Genomic DNA, 15,690 nt, shown 5'->3' with positions numbered 1-15,690 from the left:
AATGTTTGTTTTGTTTGAAAAAGTTCCTCTTTATGTCCAAAAACCTCCGTTTGGTTTGCGCGTTTTGTTCAGTTATCAACTAGCTCCAGTGCGTACACAACAGTCAGATGAAAAGTCAAAATAATATAGGTAAAGTTCTTAAAAACATGTCAAACGATGTCTATAATCAATCCTCAGGATGTTTTTAGCATAAATATGCAATAATATTTAATCCGGACAATAGCGTTGTCAATAGAAAGGAAAAATAACACACAGCTCTCGGCCACGCGCAATAAACAACTCTGGGCCATCAGATAGACAACTTCATCTGAGTGGTCTTATTCTCTCATTTTTCACAATACAAGCCTGAAACAATTTCTAAAGACTGTTGACATCTATTGGAAGCCATAACACTCCTTCTGTGGCCTCCAACTGCTCTTAACCTCTCTTGTGCATGTGGGACGCTAGCGTCCCTTCTGGCCAACATCCGGTGAAATTGCAGAGCGTGAAATTCAAAAATACTAAATTAAAATATTTAACATTCTTGAAAATATGTTATACATCAAAATACATCTTAACTCCTTGTTAATCCAGCCGCTGTCAGATTTCAAAAACTCTTTAAGGTGAAAAGCATACCATGCAATGATCTGAGGATAGCGCTCAGCTACCAAAACATTAAATACAGTTAGCAGCCAGGTGGATTAGTCACAAAAGTCAGAAATAGCAATAAAATGAATCACTTACCTTTGATGATCGGTTTCCTCATTAGCAGGGAGGAGTTTCTGCAATCAAATTGCCCTCGTGCCGCAATTTTAGCAAACACAGAAAGGGGCCTATATTGGAGACCAAAAGTCATCTGGCACACTGTTTAGAGTTTCAACAACATGAATAACTTATTTCTAGCCTACAATCATCGATGTTACTACTAATGTGAAAACAAGACAAAATATGACTATTCATTCTCATTTTAAGGCAAATGTCAAATAATTTTAACATTCATTACATAACATCATGGCTACGCTGTTGGCATCACTTTTTTACAGTGGATTACCACTGTTGTGGTCTTTTAATCATCTGTCTGACTTTGTTGTTCACACAGGAGAGATACGGGACTATCGTGAATCCTCTGGGGAGCAACAACAACCTCATGATGCTGAAGAGGCAGAGGAGAGTCCCTCCAGATCAGAACACCTCAATAAACACCTGCAGAGATCCACAGGGAAGAGAAATCTCTGCTGCTCTAACTGTGGGATGAGATTCAACTCATCAGGCATTAAAATTCATCAGAGAACACACACAGGAACCTTATAGTTTTGATCAATGTGGGAAGAGTTTGGGTCAATCTGGAGATCTGATAGTGCACCAGATAACACACACAGGAGAGACATCTTATAGCTGTTATCAATGTGGGAAGAGTTTTACTACATCTGGTCAACTGACTCAACACCAGAGAACACACACAGGAGAGAAATCGTATAGCTTTGATCAATGTGGGAAGAGTTTTGGTCAATCTGGAGATCTGACAGTGCACCAGAGAACACACACAGGAGAGAAACCTTATTATAGCTGTGATCAATGTGGGAAGAGTTTTGGTCAATCTTGCCATCTGACTCAACACCAGAGAATCCACACAGGAGAGACATCTTATAGGTGTGATCAATGTGACAAGAGATACTCTGAAAAAAGATCTCTGATCAATCATCAGAAAATACATACATGAAGGAGTTATTTTGTGATATCAATGAAAAAATGTCACAATGTAGAATGTTTTAACATTGTAGAAGGAGTATTTTAACGATGTCACAATGTAGAAGCCTAAATGTTTGTCCCCTGTTCTATTGATTTCAGCATGATATGGATATTAGCCTCAGGGGGAAAATCCAGGCTCTGAAATGGAAGAGTACTATTTATGTGATTTAACAAAAAGTGACTAACAAAAAAAGAGTTACACTTAACATGTTGGTGACCCACTTTAATCAAAATGCAACACTTCAAAATGTAGCTAGCTGTTTTCTACAAATTGTCCTCTAACCAGTGATGTTTACATTACTTCCAGATTCCGTGTGGTTTTTGAGCTGTTAGTTTTAACAGGACTTGCAACCTCATCTCCCTCCTCTCGGCACAAATTATTTCAATGTGATATTGATGAGTTATGACAAATAAGTGTTGTGTTCCTTTGTTTAGTGACCCCTAAATTTAAATGCATCACTCCAAAATGTAACTGACTGTCTTCGGCAGGTTGTCCTCTAACCAGTGAGATCAAAGATATCTCCCATTCCCATGTGTTTTTTTAGTTGTGTTAGTTTCAACATCATGTACAACCCGATTTCCCCCCTAATTGATATCAGTGATTTATTGCTTCTTGTCAAAACAACAGCGTTTCTGTTCAGTTTATAAGGATCTTGTTTAACAAATACAAGTAATATGATTATTGTGGCAGATGTTTGTGTGTATAGCACATTTTATGTTGAATTTTTCAATATATCACAAACTGTTTCTGCATATTGGTTATTGATTTGGACACGTTAAAACTGTGTTTTGACATTGGGGCTATCCCACCTAGCAAAATGTCATTGAAAAGAAGACTATGCCCGACATCCAATATTCTTTCAGTTGTAGTTGAAAGCTATAGTTTAAAAGGTATTTTCGGGTCTTTTTTTAAATTACTAGAAAACAACTCAATTTCAACAAACTTTCAGGTAGCCTAGTTGTTAGAGCATTGGGCCAGTAAACGAAAAGGTTGCTGGATTGAATCCCCTAGCTGACAAGGTAACAATATGTAGTTTTGCCCCCGTACAAGTCAGTTAACCCACTGTTCCCCGGGTAGGCCGTCATTGTAAATAAGAATTTGTTCTTAGCTGACTTGCCTAGTTAAATAAAGGTAAAGAAATCATATATATATATACATACACACACACACACACATGGACGCAGTATAATCAATTCGATTAACAATCCTGCATCAATTAAATAAAAAGTGGACTAGAGTTCTAGAAGCTGGTGAGTTAAGAAAAAAATAATATTATTGTATTTTCCTGTGAAGCCATTGTGTTGCATCATGTCTGAAATGTGATGTATAAATAAAGCTTGATTTGATTTCAACAAAAGAATCCAATGACTGACCAGTCAACAGACTCTTGGTCAAATCAAATCAAATGTACATCAGCTGATATTCTTACATCAGCTGATATCTCAAAGTGCTGGGGACAGCACGGACTGGGGACAGCAAGGAGTCATCATGCCAGGTAGTCCTGAGGCATGGTCCTAGGGCTCAGGTCCTCCTCCTCCGAGAGAGAGAATTAGAGAGAGCATACTTAAATTCACACAAGACATCGGATAAGACAGGAGAAGAACTACTGCAGCATAAATACTGGAGGCTGAGACAGGAGGGGTCAGGAAAAACTGTGGCCCCATCCGATGATACCCCCGGACAGGGCCAAACAGGAAGGATATAACCCCACCCACTTTGCCAAAGCACAGCCCCCACACCACTAGAGGGATATCTTCAAACACCAACTTACCATCCTGAGACAAGGCCGAGTATAGCTCACAAAGATCTCCGCCATGGCACAACCCAAGGGGGGGCGCCAACCCAGACAAGAAGATCACATCAGTGACTCAACCCACTCAAGTGATGCCTCCTAGGGACGGCATGATAGAGCACCAGTAAGCCAGTGACTTAGTCCCTGTAATAGGGTTAGAGGCAGAGAATCCCAGTGGAGAGAGGGGAACAGGCCAGGCAGAGACAGCAAGGGCGGTTCGTTGCTCCAGAGCCTTTCCGTTCACCTTCACACTCCTGGGCCAGACTACACTCAATCATATCACACTCCTGGGCCAGACTACACTCAATCATATGACCCACTGAAGAGATGAGTCTTCAGTAAAGACTTAAAAGTTGAGACCGAGTCTGCGTCTCTCACATTGGTAGGCAGACCATTCCATAAACATGGAGCTATATAGGAGAAAGCCCTGCCTCCAGCTGTTTGCTTAGAAATTCTAGGGACAATTAGGAGGCCTGCGTCTTGTGACCGTAGCGTACGTGTAGGTATGTACGGCAGGACCAAATCGGAAAGATAGGTAGGAGCAAGCCCATGTAATGCTTTGTAGGTTAGCAGTAAAACCTTGAAATCAGCCCTTGCCTTAACAGGAAGCCAGTGTAGGGAGGCTAGCACTGGAGTAATATGATCATTTTTTTTGTTCTAGTCAGGATTCTAGCAGCCGTATTTAGCACTAACTGAAGTTTATTTAGTGTTTTATCCAGGTAGCCGGAAAGTAGAGCATTGCAGTAGTCTAACCTAGAAGTAACAAAAGCATGGATACATTTTTCTGCATTATTTTTGGACAGGAAGTTTCAGATTTTTGCAATGTTACGTAGATGGAAAAAAGAGCTGTCCTTGAAACAGTCTTGATATGTTCGCCAAAAGAGAGATCAGGGTCCAGAGTAACGCCAAGGTCCTTCACAGTTTTATTTGAGATGACTTACCAACCATCAAGATTAATTGTCAGATTCAACAGAAGATCTCTTTGTTTCTTGGGTCCTAGAACAAGTATCTCTTTTTTGTCCGAGTTTAAAAGTAGAAAGTTTGCAGCCATCCACTTCCTTATGTCTGAAACACAGGTTTCTAGCGAGGGCAATATTGGGGCTTCACCATGTTTCATTGAAATGTACAGTTGATTTGTCAGAGGTCAAACCATTCACAGAGACAAACTGATATCTTTCCGACAGATAAGATCTAAACCAGGCCAGAACTTGTTTTAATTTTAATCATCCACTGCACAATAAGCAAGAACATAGCTAGCTACGTGATGTAATCTATCTGCATGGCAAATATCAGCAAGGAAAACTTACAAAATTGTACATTCAATTTCCAGTAAATTCTTCAGTTAGCTAGATTCTATACATTCACTGTTTCACAAAATTACATCCTGGTTTGCTAGTTGTTTCAGGTGTCCCTAAAACAACCAGAATTACAATTTCATACTCATGTCACAACACCCATAAAGCTAGCCAGCTAGCTGGCTAATGTTAGCTAGCCAGCTAGCTGGTTAATGTTAGCTAGTCAGCTAGCTTGCTAAATAAAGATTTTCGTAAATTAACTTTATGATAAAAAAAAAATGCATAATCGTTTGTCTCTAACATTCCTGGCAACTGTGCATGTTTTTGCACGATTCGTTATGATGTTATAATTCCTTACATTTGCCTACATCCTAGTATTTCTGTCCGCCATCTTTGATCCAGTTCAGTTCTGTGTAGGGGTACCCCTCTCTCCTAGTATTTCTGTCCGCCATCTTTGATCCAGTTCAGTTCTGTGTAGGGGTACCCCTCACTCCTAGTATTTCAGTCCGCCATCTTTGCTGAAGAAAGTCTCACAGTCACTTGTACAGCAGCAGCCTCCCCCGGTCCTAGTGCCGGCCCAGTAAGATGTTTAAGATGCGATGGAACGGTTAACGAAAAATATAAATCACATAAAAAATATATTGACTGATATTGATTTATTTAGGGGGGGTTAATTCATATTTTAGGACTAGCGTCGTCTCCGATTCCTACCCTTTAACTTTTTGTCTGAAAATTAAATATACATTTTACTCAACTGCGTTACCCACTCCAGTCAACAGATGGCGGTGTGGGAATTTACGGCAATGCTGTTAGTGTGACGTAAAATCTAGTGGACGAAACGCTTATTTTTTTTTTACATTTCTAGGATTTTTTATTATAGCTCATGAAACATGGGACCAACACTTTACATGTTGTTTATATTTCTGGTTATTATAATTTAAGAGCTTTGAAAAAATAAAAAACTCATCCAGATGTGCAAATTTGACACATACCTGACTGAAATTTGTATTAACTACCAAAGGGGCTTGGCTTCTACAAAGTATTTCTCTCAGTAAATTAGATCTATTTCATTTTCAATGTTGCTAAAACTTAAAATAAACATGCTTTCATTATGTCACTGAGGTATTTGCACAGAGATGGTTGAGAAATATTTGAACCATTCTGAAATCAGGCTGATTTAAAAAATAAATTGTGGAGTAAGTGAAGGGGTTGAATACTTCGAAGGCACTGTGCATGACAAATATTTTCTCTTACAAACCAATATGGTATAGACAGACGGAAAGTAACGATGAAAATGTGTTATTAACCACAAACGACAGCTTTGTTTTTATTTAAAAAATGGGTTTTAACAGTTCCATTTTTCAGTACAAAACATTTGAAGCCATGCCAATCAAACAAGTCAACTGTGAAAATCGGGGGAAAAGTATGATTTCCCCCTGTCCAAAAATAACATACATATTTTATCCTTCTCTAATTATGGGAAATATTACACTAACGGAAAAAAAAACTACCAATCACTCATCGTTAGCCAATAGTAATATAAAAATTATCAATGTGAAGTCCTGTTGGTCAGGTTAGTCCGAACACACGTCGTCGAACAGAGTCCAGTCCGAACACACGCCTCCACAGTTCCGATCAACAAGATGGCGTCTGTCTACTCTATGCAGTCTTCTGCTGGCCCTTCTTCCCGATCTGGGACTTGTGGATGTGGGGGATCACACCGCCTCCAGCTATGGTGGCCTTGACGAGGGAGTCCAACTCCTCGTCTCCACGGATAGCGAGCTGCAAGTGGCGGGAGTGATACGCTTCACCTTCAGATCTTTAGAGGCATTACCAGCCAACTCTAGTACCTCAGCGGTGAGATACTCAAGGATGGCAGCACTATATACAGCCGCTGTGGCTCCGACACGTCCGTGGCTGGTAGTGCGGGTCTTTAAGTGCCTGTGGATACGCCCCACTGGAAACTGCAGTCCAGCTCTCTGGGAGCGTGACACAGCTTTCGCCTTGGCCTTACCACTGTCTTTTCCTGCCTTACTGCCAGCCATTTCAGCGTTTTGTTATTTGGTTGAGGAACTGAGGAGCTCTGAAACAATTTCGGAACGCTTCTGTCAACAGCAGCAACAGTTAGTCAGACACCTCGGTAGCTTGCTAGACAAAATAGCCGAACCAGTAAAGCTCTTTAGACGCTTTCGTGTATATTAGCCACTGTGTTTTAAACCCACTTCTGTCGTCTAGTTAGTTATCCGATTTAATTTCATATTTACGGTGTTGTTATTAGTCAGTTAGCGGGCTGGATAAGTTAGCATTAGCCTAGCTAACATCCCCGACCATGAGTTCACTGAGCTACTCTCCTCCTGCTAAAGAAGAGGATGATATCACAGTAAAATAAGAAGTAGAGGTTAGGCTGTTACAGTGAAAGAAGAAGAGAAAGACGTTTCAGTGAAAGAGGAGGAAGATGCGTTCAGAGTGAAAGAGGAGGATGGGGAGATTACTGTCACATCCAAATAGGAGGAAACTGGATATCTGGGCCCGGTTTCCCAAACGCATCTTAAGGCATCCAATGGTTCTAACAATGAACTTAGCCATAAGATGGTTTTGAGAAACCGTTCCCTGATTAACACTAGTAAGTACTGTCTTAAAACAGAGACACAAACTCTGCGGCTGTTGAACTGATGTTTGGTGTTAAAGGGGCAATATGCAATAGCTACATCCATATTTTGACTTTTTAATAATTTATTTATAGCCATTGATTCTTGAAGAATATAACACATGCTTCATGAGCTTAGTTCAAATGTTGTACCCCATCAGAACCCCAAATAAAACATTTTTTTACTCCAATGTTTAGAAGCAATGTAAATCAACACTGTATAGCCTCAAACCATGGTTAAAATTATAATGTTGATATCATGGATGGTCAGTCCTTGCATCCATAGGTCTGTCTAGGAATTTGAAAGTAGTTACATTTCTCCAACCCCATCATCTTATTACCAAAACAGTGTTTGAACTGCAGATTGATTGATTGATGTGTGGGTTTTTTAAACAGCAACAAAATGGCTGCCCAGAGACTTGGTTTTGTAAACAGCTGAGGGATGGGGGAAGGAAAAATGTAACAACTCTTAAATTCATAGAGAAAGCTATTGTAGCCACCGTAACCCAACACCTAGCTACCCCAACACCTAGCTACCCCATCAAGAAGTTCAGACTTCTTTGAGTAACAGTTATAAGGTGTTGGTTTGACAGTCGCTGGACCCAGGTTTGAGTTCAGCTCAGGGCTACCCCCCCGAATTCACTACACTATGAATACAAGGACTGGCCATCAATGAAGTCACAATTATGGTTTTAAACCGATTTCAAGGATATATAGTATATTCTAGAATTCATCCATGATCCATCCATTCATGATAGTTTAACCAGGTTTCTAGGGTATATAGTATATTCTAGAATTCATCCATGAGGTCATAATGATAGTTTAACATCTGCTAACCATGTGTATGTGACGAATCAAATCTGATTTGATTTGCGATGAGCCAAATAAAGCCCCCCCAGCCAAACCCTCCCCTAAACCGGACGACGTTTGGCCAATTGTGTGCCGCCCTATGGGACTCCCGATCACAACAGGTTGTGGTACAGTCCGGGATCAAATCCTGATCTGCAGTGACGCCTCTAGCACTGCGATGCAGTACCTTAGATCGCTGTGCCACCCAGGCATAACCTTTTTTTTAATCAATTCTGATGGTTGTTAAAAGTGGGATTTTGACATTACTACCATTATATCAACACACTCAGCACTCCCAACAGCCCCAACTAATAATCTCTTTGGCACTGTAGACATCTGGTGACCACTTGATTCCATGTGACCAAATGTAACAGGGTTATATTGGTGATTCCCCTTGCCACTTTATTGTTAAGCCAATGGGGTTTTGGTCTGACTTTTGTCTTGCCTTCACCTACTCAACATGGCATCTTATTGGCTGGTTTGCGTAGCTTGCTTACGAGGGGGGATGTTCCAGTTAGAATCATCCCAGTGAACAAGCACCAAACCAGCGGTAAATTGTTGGTTGCAAAGCACTGTACATCAAAAGTGATTTTTATACTCTCAAGTGATGATTTAAATGTACAATTTATATCAAATTGTTTGTAAATGTTATTCGAACATCACACATAAGATGCAGCGGTTTTTGGAGAATATTTGTTGTGCATTTTGTTGTAAAGAATTCGCGCCAGTACTAGCTAGCAATTTACTGTGTCTGGTGGGGGCTTAATATATTTTGTACAGTGCGTGAGTGCAGAGTTGGATGGTGAGCCGTGCATTGCATGACGTGCAATTTTGTGCTGTTCCTATCAGGCACATTGTTAAAGATATTATATTGTATATTGTAATTGTATTATTTTGGTAACTAGCCCAGTGAACAAGCACCAAACCAGCGTGCGTGAGTGCAGAGTTGGATGGTGAGCCGTGCATTGCATGACGTGTAATTTTGTGCTGTTCCTATCAGAATAAATCTACATGACTGGTGCTACACGTTGGAGTTCCGTGTCGATGACTGATTATACACAACGCAAGAAGAGTACTGTTACACAAACATTCCTGAGGCTGAGTCTCAAATTGTCGCCTGTCCCTTTTAATAGCCGGGCAATGGCACACATAGCAAATACATTTTGGGTCTAAATTAAAGGAGCTACAATTATAATTTAATTACATATTTTAAATGTCCATAATATCTGCATTAATAGTGGAATGATATTCACAATATTCCTAAACAAATAAATAATCTCGATCTTCTATTGTGTTATTGACTGAATGTTTGTTTATTCCATGTGTAACTCTGTGTTGTTGTTTTTGTCGAACTGCTTTGCTTTATCTTGGGCAGGTCACAGTTGTAAATGAGAACTTGTTCTCAACTGCCCTCCAGGTTAAATAAAGGAGAAATAAATAAAAATACAAAAATGTAGGAGCAGTATTGACCTAGTCTGTTCATGATAGACATCTACATGATGTATTGTTACACCATGTAGGAGCAGTATAGACCTAGTTTGTTCATTATTATACATCTACATGATGTATTGTTACACCATGTAGGAGCAGTATAGACCTACAGTAGCTGGCTACTTATTTAGATTTAGTTTGAATTAATGAAACTGCCTTAAATGTGCCGTAGTAAACATTTTTAATCGCACTAATCAATCAACACATTCATGTCTTTGTATGTCTCAATATAATAGTATTATTTTATTAAATCCATTTAAAATAATCTTTGTCTGAAAATGAAATATGATCCTCAACTGCGTTTCCCCTCCAGTCAGCAGACGGCGATGTGCGTCTTTCAGGCGACGCTGCCAGCGTGACGTATAATCTAGTGGACGGTTCTTCAGAAACAGCTGGTCAACCACCTCGGTAGCCTGCTAGACGACATAGCCGAAAGATTCAAGCTATTTATACGCTTTCGGTGTATATTATAGACACACTTCTATCGTATCTACTTGTTCACCTATTTAATTTAATATTACGTTATTTTGTATTAGTCAGCTATAGTAGCTGGCTGGTTAAATTAACCCTAGCCTAGTCGCTAATGATAGCTAGCTAGCTAACATCCCTGAACATGAGCTCCCTAAACTACTCCCCTCCTGTTAAAGAAGAGGAGGTCTGTTGGACGGAGGAAGAAGCTCTGGGGCTGAACATTGTCGTGAAAGAGGAGAAGAAAGAGGAGGATGTCACAGTAAAAGAAGAAGTAGAGGGTGAGACTGTTACAGTGAAAGAAGAAGCGAAAGGCGTTTCAGTGAAAGAAGAGGAAGACGCGTTCAGAGTGAAAGAGGAGGAGTATGTTACAATAAATGAAGAGGAGGAAGATAAAGAGGAGGATGTCGTTTTTGGAGTGAAGGAAGGGGAGATTACTGTCACATTGAAAGATGAAGAGGAGGAGAAAGGAGATCTGATTAACACCAGTAAGTACTGCCTTAAATGTTCGGAGTTGGCTCGTCAATACCTCTTCAATGGAGGGGCAATAGGATGATGACTGATATGTCTAGAATCAGACGACGTAGATAACAAGTTACCCCTTGTTTTCTCCATTCCGTTTCCAAAAAAATGACATAACATATATATTTGAGAAGGGTCTATATGCTGACCGCAGACTGGGAGGCACGGCATGTAGTGATGGTTTACTACACACCGTGCCCCCCAATAGTGCCATGCGAGAGTTGGGTAGGCTACACCAAAGATTATGATGTACTGACAAGATGTCTCTCAGTTCTAACAAAGGGAGTCGTTGTCCACAAAGCTGCACTGCGGGTTGTCTAGCTCCCACCTATCCTTTCTTTGGATTGGTGGACACATCTTATTATTGTAAACTATTGTTTATATTCTATGAGGGTTGTTGTCGTCAACCGCCTGTATTCAATGGAGAGAGATGCTAAGCTACTAGCATGAATATGCATAGCGATCTGACGACAACTCCTATAGTGTTTTCTAACAAAGTTGTCGGTATGTCACGTGTCCACATAATAACTTAAGCGTTACGAAACTTCTGCTAGATCTAGTAAATCTCATGTAGCAAATAAGCCATTAATTTTGTTGTAGACCAAATTCGACACTTTCCACATTGGGTTGATAGTTGTTTCCACTTGGATACAACCTACTGTAGCCTACTGGCATGACCTAGAGAGATAAAACCACTTGGATACAACCTACTGTAGCCTACTGGCATGACCTTCAGAGATACAATCTACTGTAGCCTACTGGCATGACCTAGAGAGATAAAACCACTTGGATACAACCTACTGTAGTCTACTGGCATGACCTAGAGAGATACAACCTACTGTAGCCTACTGGCATGACCTAGAGAGATACAATCTACTGTAGCGAACAGGCATAACCTAGAGAGATACAACCTACTGTAGCCTACTGGCATGACCTAGAGAGATAAAACCACTTGGATACAACCTACTGTAGCCTACTGGCATGACCTTCAGAGATACAATCTACTGTAGCCTACTGGCATGACCTAGAGAGATACAATCTACTGTAGCCTACTGGCATGACCTAGAGAGATAAAACCACTTGGATACAACCTACTGTAGCCTACTGGCATGACCTAGAGAGATACAACCTACTGTAGCCTACTGGCATGACCTAGAGAGATACAACCTACTGTAGCCTACTGGTAGACCACACTATCTAGAAAGTTTATCTGTATTTTTCGTAGCTGTCTACATACCACCACAGACCGATGCACGAAGACCACACTCAATGAGCTGTATTCCGCCATAAACAAACAGGAAAACGCTCATCCAGAGGCGGTGCTCCTAGTGGCCTAGGACTTTAATGCAGGGAAACTTAAATCTGTTTTATCTCACTTCTATCAGCATGTTAAATGTGCAACCAGAGGGAAAAAAACTCGAGACCACCTTTACTCCACACATAGAGACGCGTACAAAGCTCTCCCTCGCCCTCCATTTGGCAAATCTGACCATAATTCTATTTTCCTAATCCCTGTTTACAAGCAATAATGAAAGCAGGAAGCACCAGTGACTCGGTCAATAAAACTCCGATGCTTAGTTACAGGACTGTTTTGCTAGCATAGACTGGAATATGTTCCGGGATTCTTCCGGTGGCATTGAGGAGTATACCACATCAGTCATTGGCTTAATCAATAAGTGCATCGATGACGTCCCCATAGTGACTGCACTTACATACCCCAACCAGAAGCCATGGAATGCATGCAACATCCGCACTGAGCTAAAAGGCTAGAGCTGTTGCTTTCAAGGAGCGGGACTCTAACCCGGAAGCTTATAGGAAATACCTCTATGCCCTCCGACAAACCATCAAACAGGCAAAGCATCAATAAGGGACTAAGTTCGAACCGTACTACACCGGCTCTGACGTTCTACCAGATGAGCTAAAGTACTTCTATGCTTGCTTCGAGGCAAATAACACTGAAACATGCATGTGAGTACCAGCTGTTCCAGACGACTGTGTGATCGCGCTCTCAGCAGCCGATCTGAGTAAGACCTTTAAACAGGTCAACATTCACAGGGCCAGACAGATTACCAGGACGTGTACACTAGGTCTATGTTATTTTTAGGTGAAGTTATGGGCCAATTGGCATACACTTAGTGTACAAACCCTCATTGTCAGGCTGATGGTAAAGCTTGCCAAAGGGCATTTTACTGGTTGAAGTGTTGAAGAATAAAGCAGTTGATTTGTGACCAGTAACACAAATATATTAAGATTCAAAAAAGCCTTACAATTATAATCCAAAAGAAGTGTGAAGTGCACTCATAAGCAACCTGGAAATGGAGGCTATTTTTGCTGTCAGCCTATGAGAACTCCCCTGAGTTTTCCCCCACGGTGGTGAATTAGTGAATAGACACAGGACTTAAAGTGAGTTTCCTTGAGGGGCACTCCCAATATTGCACTTCATGGCTACGCTGTTGGCATAACCTTTTACAGGGGATTTCCTCTGTTGTGGGCCTTTAAACATCTGTCTGACTTTGTTGTTCACACAGGAGAGCGAGGTGACTATCGTGGATTCTCTGGGGAGCCTCAACAACCCCATGATGCTGACGAGACAGAGAAGAGTCTCTGCAGATCAGGACACCCCAAGAAACACCAGCAGAGACCCAAAGGAAAGAAAACTCACCACTGCTCTGACTGTGGGAAGAGTTTTGTTTTCTCAGGACAATTAAAATCACACCAGAGAACACACACAGGAGAGAAATCATATAGCTGTGATCAATGTGGGAAGAGTTTTACTACATTTAACAATCTGATGATACACCAGAGAACACACACAGGAGAGAAACCTTATAGCTGTGATCAATGTGGGAATAGTTTTGTTTCATCTGGCCTTCTGACTGTACATCAGAGAATACATACAGGAGAGAAACCATATAGCTGTACTCAATGTGGGAAGAGTTTTACTCAGCTAAGCAACCTGATTTCACACCAAAGAATACACACAGGAGAGAAACCTTATAGCTGTACTCAATGTGGGAAGAGTTTTACTCAGTCAACCAGCCTGATATCACACCAGAGAACACACACAGGAGAGAAACCTTATAGCTGTGATGAATGTGGAAAGAGTTTTGCTACATCTAGCAATCTGACACTACACCAGAGAACACACACAGGAGAGAAACCTTTTAGCTGTGATGAATGTGGGAAGAGTTTTACTACATCTAGCAAACTGACTCTACACTACAGAACACACACAGGAGAGAAACCTTTTAGCTGTTCTCAATGTGACAAGAGATACTATGATAAATGTTCTCTGATTACACATCAGAAAATACATGCATGAAGGCGTTGTTTCATGATATCAATGAAATTATGTCACAATGTTGAATGTTCAACAATGTAGAAGGAGTATTTTAATGATGTCACAATGTAGAACCCTAAACGTTTGCCCCCTGTTATATTGATTTCATCATGATATGGATATTAGCCTCAGGGGGAAAATCCAGGCTCTGAATTGAAAGTACTATTTATATGATTTAACAAAAAGTGAGTAACAAAAAAGTGCTGTCTTACACTTACCATGTTGGTGGCCAACTTTAATCACAAGTTACACTTTAATAAAAATGTAGTAAGATGTTTTCTACAAATTCTCCTCCAACCAGTGATGTACACATTACTCTCAGATTCCGTGTGGTTTTTGAGCTGTTAGTTTTAACAGGACGTGCAACCTCATCTCCCTCCTCTCGGCACAATTGATTTCAACATGATATCGATGAGTGATATCCAAAATGTAGCTGACTGTCTTCTGCAGATTGTCCTCTAACCAGTGAGGTGAAAGATATCTCCCATTTCCATGTGTTTTTTTTAGTTGTGTTAGGTACAACCTGATTTTCCCCCCTAATTGATTTCACTGATTTATTGCCACATGCCAAAACAACAGCGTTTCTGGTTCTTGTGCAGTACGTAAGATGCTTGTTTAAAAAATACAAGTAATATGTATTATTGTGGCAGATGTTTGTGTTTATATAGCTCAATTTATCACAAACTGTTTCTGCATATTGGTTATTAATTTGGAAACATTAAAACTTTGTTTTGACATTGGGCTATCCCACCTAGCAAAATGTAATTGAAAAGACGTTAAGAAGAATACTGCCCGATGTCCAATATACGTTCGGTTTTAGTTGAAGTGAAAGTTGAGAAGATGTCGTTTTTTCAATTCACTTGCAGCCTATACACATGGACGCAGTATAATAAATTGGTCTGTAATCAATTTTATTCGCATTCTTACATCACTCCAGTATTTCTTTGCGACTTTCAAACATCCCACTGTCGAAGAAGCATGTCTCAAATCACCTCATATTTCAAACATTCAGCCTGACAAAAGATACATGTTTTATTATTCCATGCCTCACAATTAAGTTAATTATTGCCAATATATATTAACAAAGGGGTGTACATTTTGTTTTCATATTTATATTTAGTAATAATAATTATTTATGCAACCAACTGACAATTTTTAGGTACAATTATATTGACATTGTTATCCTGCTTTTAGAATATCATTGTTCATTCTCAGATATGCCAACCAAATGTACTAGAGCATGACATTGGGGACTGGGCCCCGATCCAACAACATGCCTATCTAGTGAACCCTGAAAAGAGAGAGAAGCTCTGCAGTGAGGTGGAAAGTTACTACGGATATTGCAGGAGTTTCCTCTTGAAATCAGACATGTCCGTGGTAAGGACAACTTGGTTGTTGATTGTCTTCAGGGGGTGTAGTCAAAAAGTTTTGTGTTTAGCCAGTGCGTTACCATGGATGACAATTTATTTTGACTGCATGTTTTTCCGTATTGGAGATGAGTTTTGTTTGGGCTCATTTCAAGGGGACGAGAGTTCTAGAAGCTAGTGAGTTTTAGGA

At 40.3% G+C, this 15,690-nt stretch overlaps 1 protein-coding gene and 1 pseudogene across 1 annotated transcript; one reads left to right on the top strand and one right to left on the bottom strand.

Moving 5' to 3' along the window:
- Positions 1-6,331: 6,331 nt before the first annotated feature.
- On the bottom strand, positions 6,332-6,908 carry LOC139413179 (histone H2A.V-like; annotated as a pseudogene).
- A 3,399-nt stretch (positions 6,909-10,307) lies between these two features.
- On the top strand, positions 10,308-15,004 carry LOC139413171 (zinc finger protein OZF-like). Its single transcript, XM_071160270.1, has 2 exons — positions 10,308-10,759; positions 13,322-15,004. Exons 1-2 carry the CDS (start codon positions 10,417-10,419, stop codon positions 14,113-14,115), a joined length of 1,137 nt encoding a protein of 378 aa, XP_071016371.1. The 5' UTR covers positions 10,308-10,416; the 3' UTR covers positions 14,116-15,004.
- The last annotated feature ends 686 nt before the right edge of the window (positions 15,005-15,690 follow it).

Source organism: Oncorhynchus clarkii, chromosome 7, assembly GCF_045791955.1.
Source record: "Oncorhynchus clarkii lewisi isolate Uvic-CL-2024 chromosome 7, UVic_Ocla_1.0, whole genome shotgun sequence".
NCBI lineage: Eukaryota > Metazoa > Chordata > Actinopteri > Salmoniformes > Salmonidae > Oncorhynchus > Oncorhynchus clarkii.
Note: the sequence above shows the minus strand (reverse complement) of the source record. Positions and strands in the feature narration are given on the sequence as shown.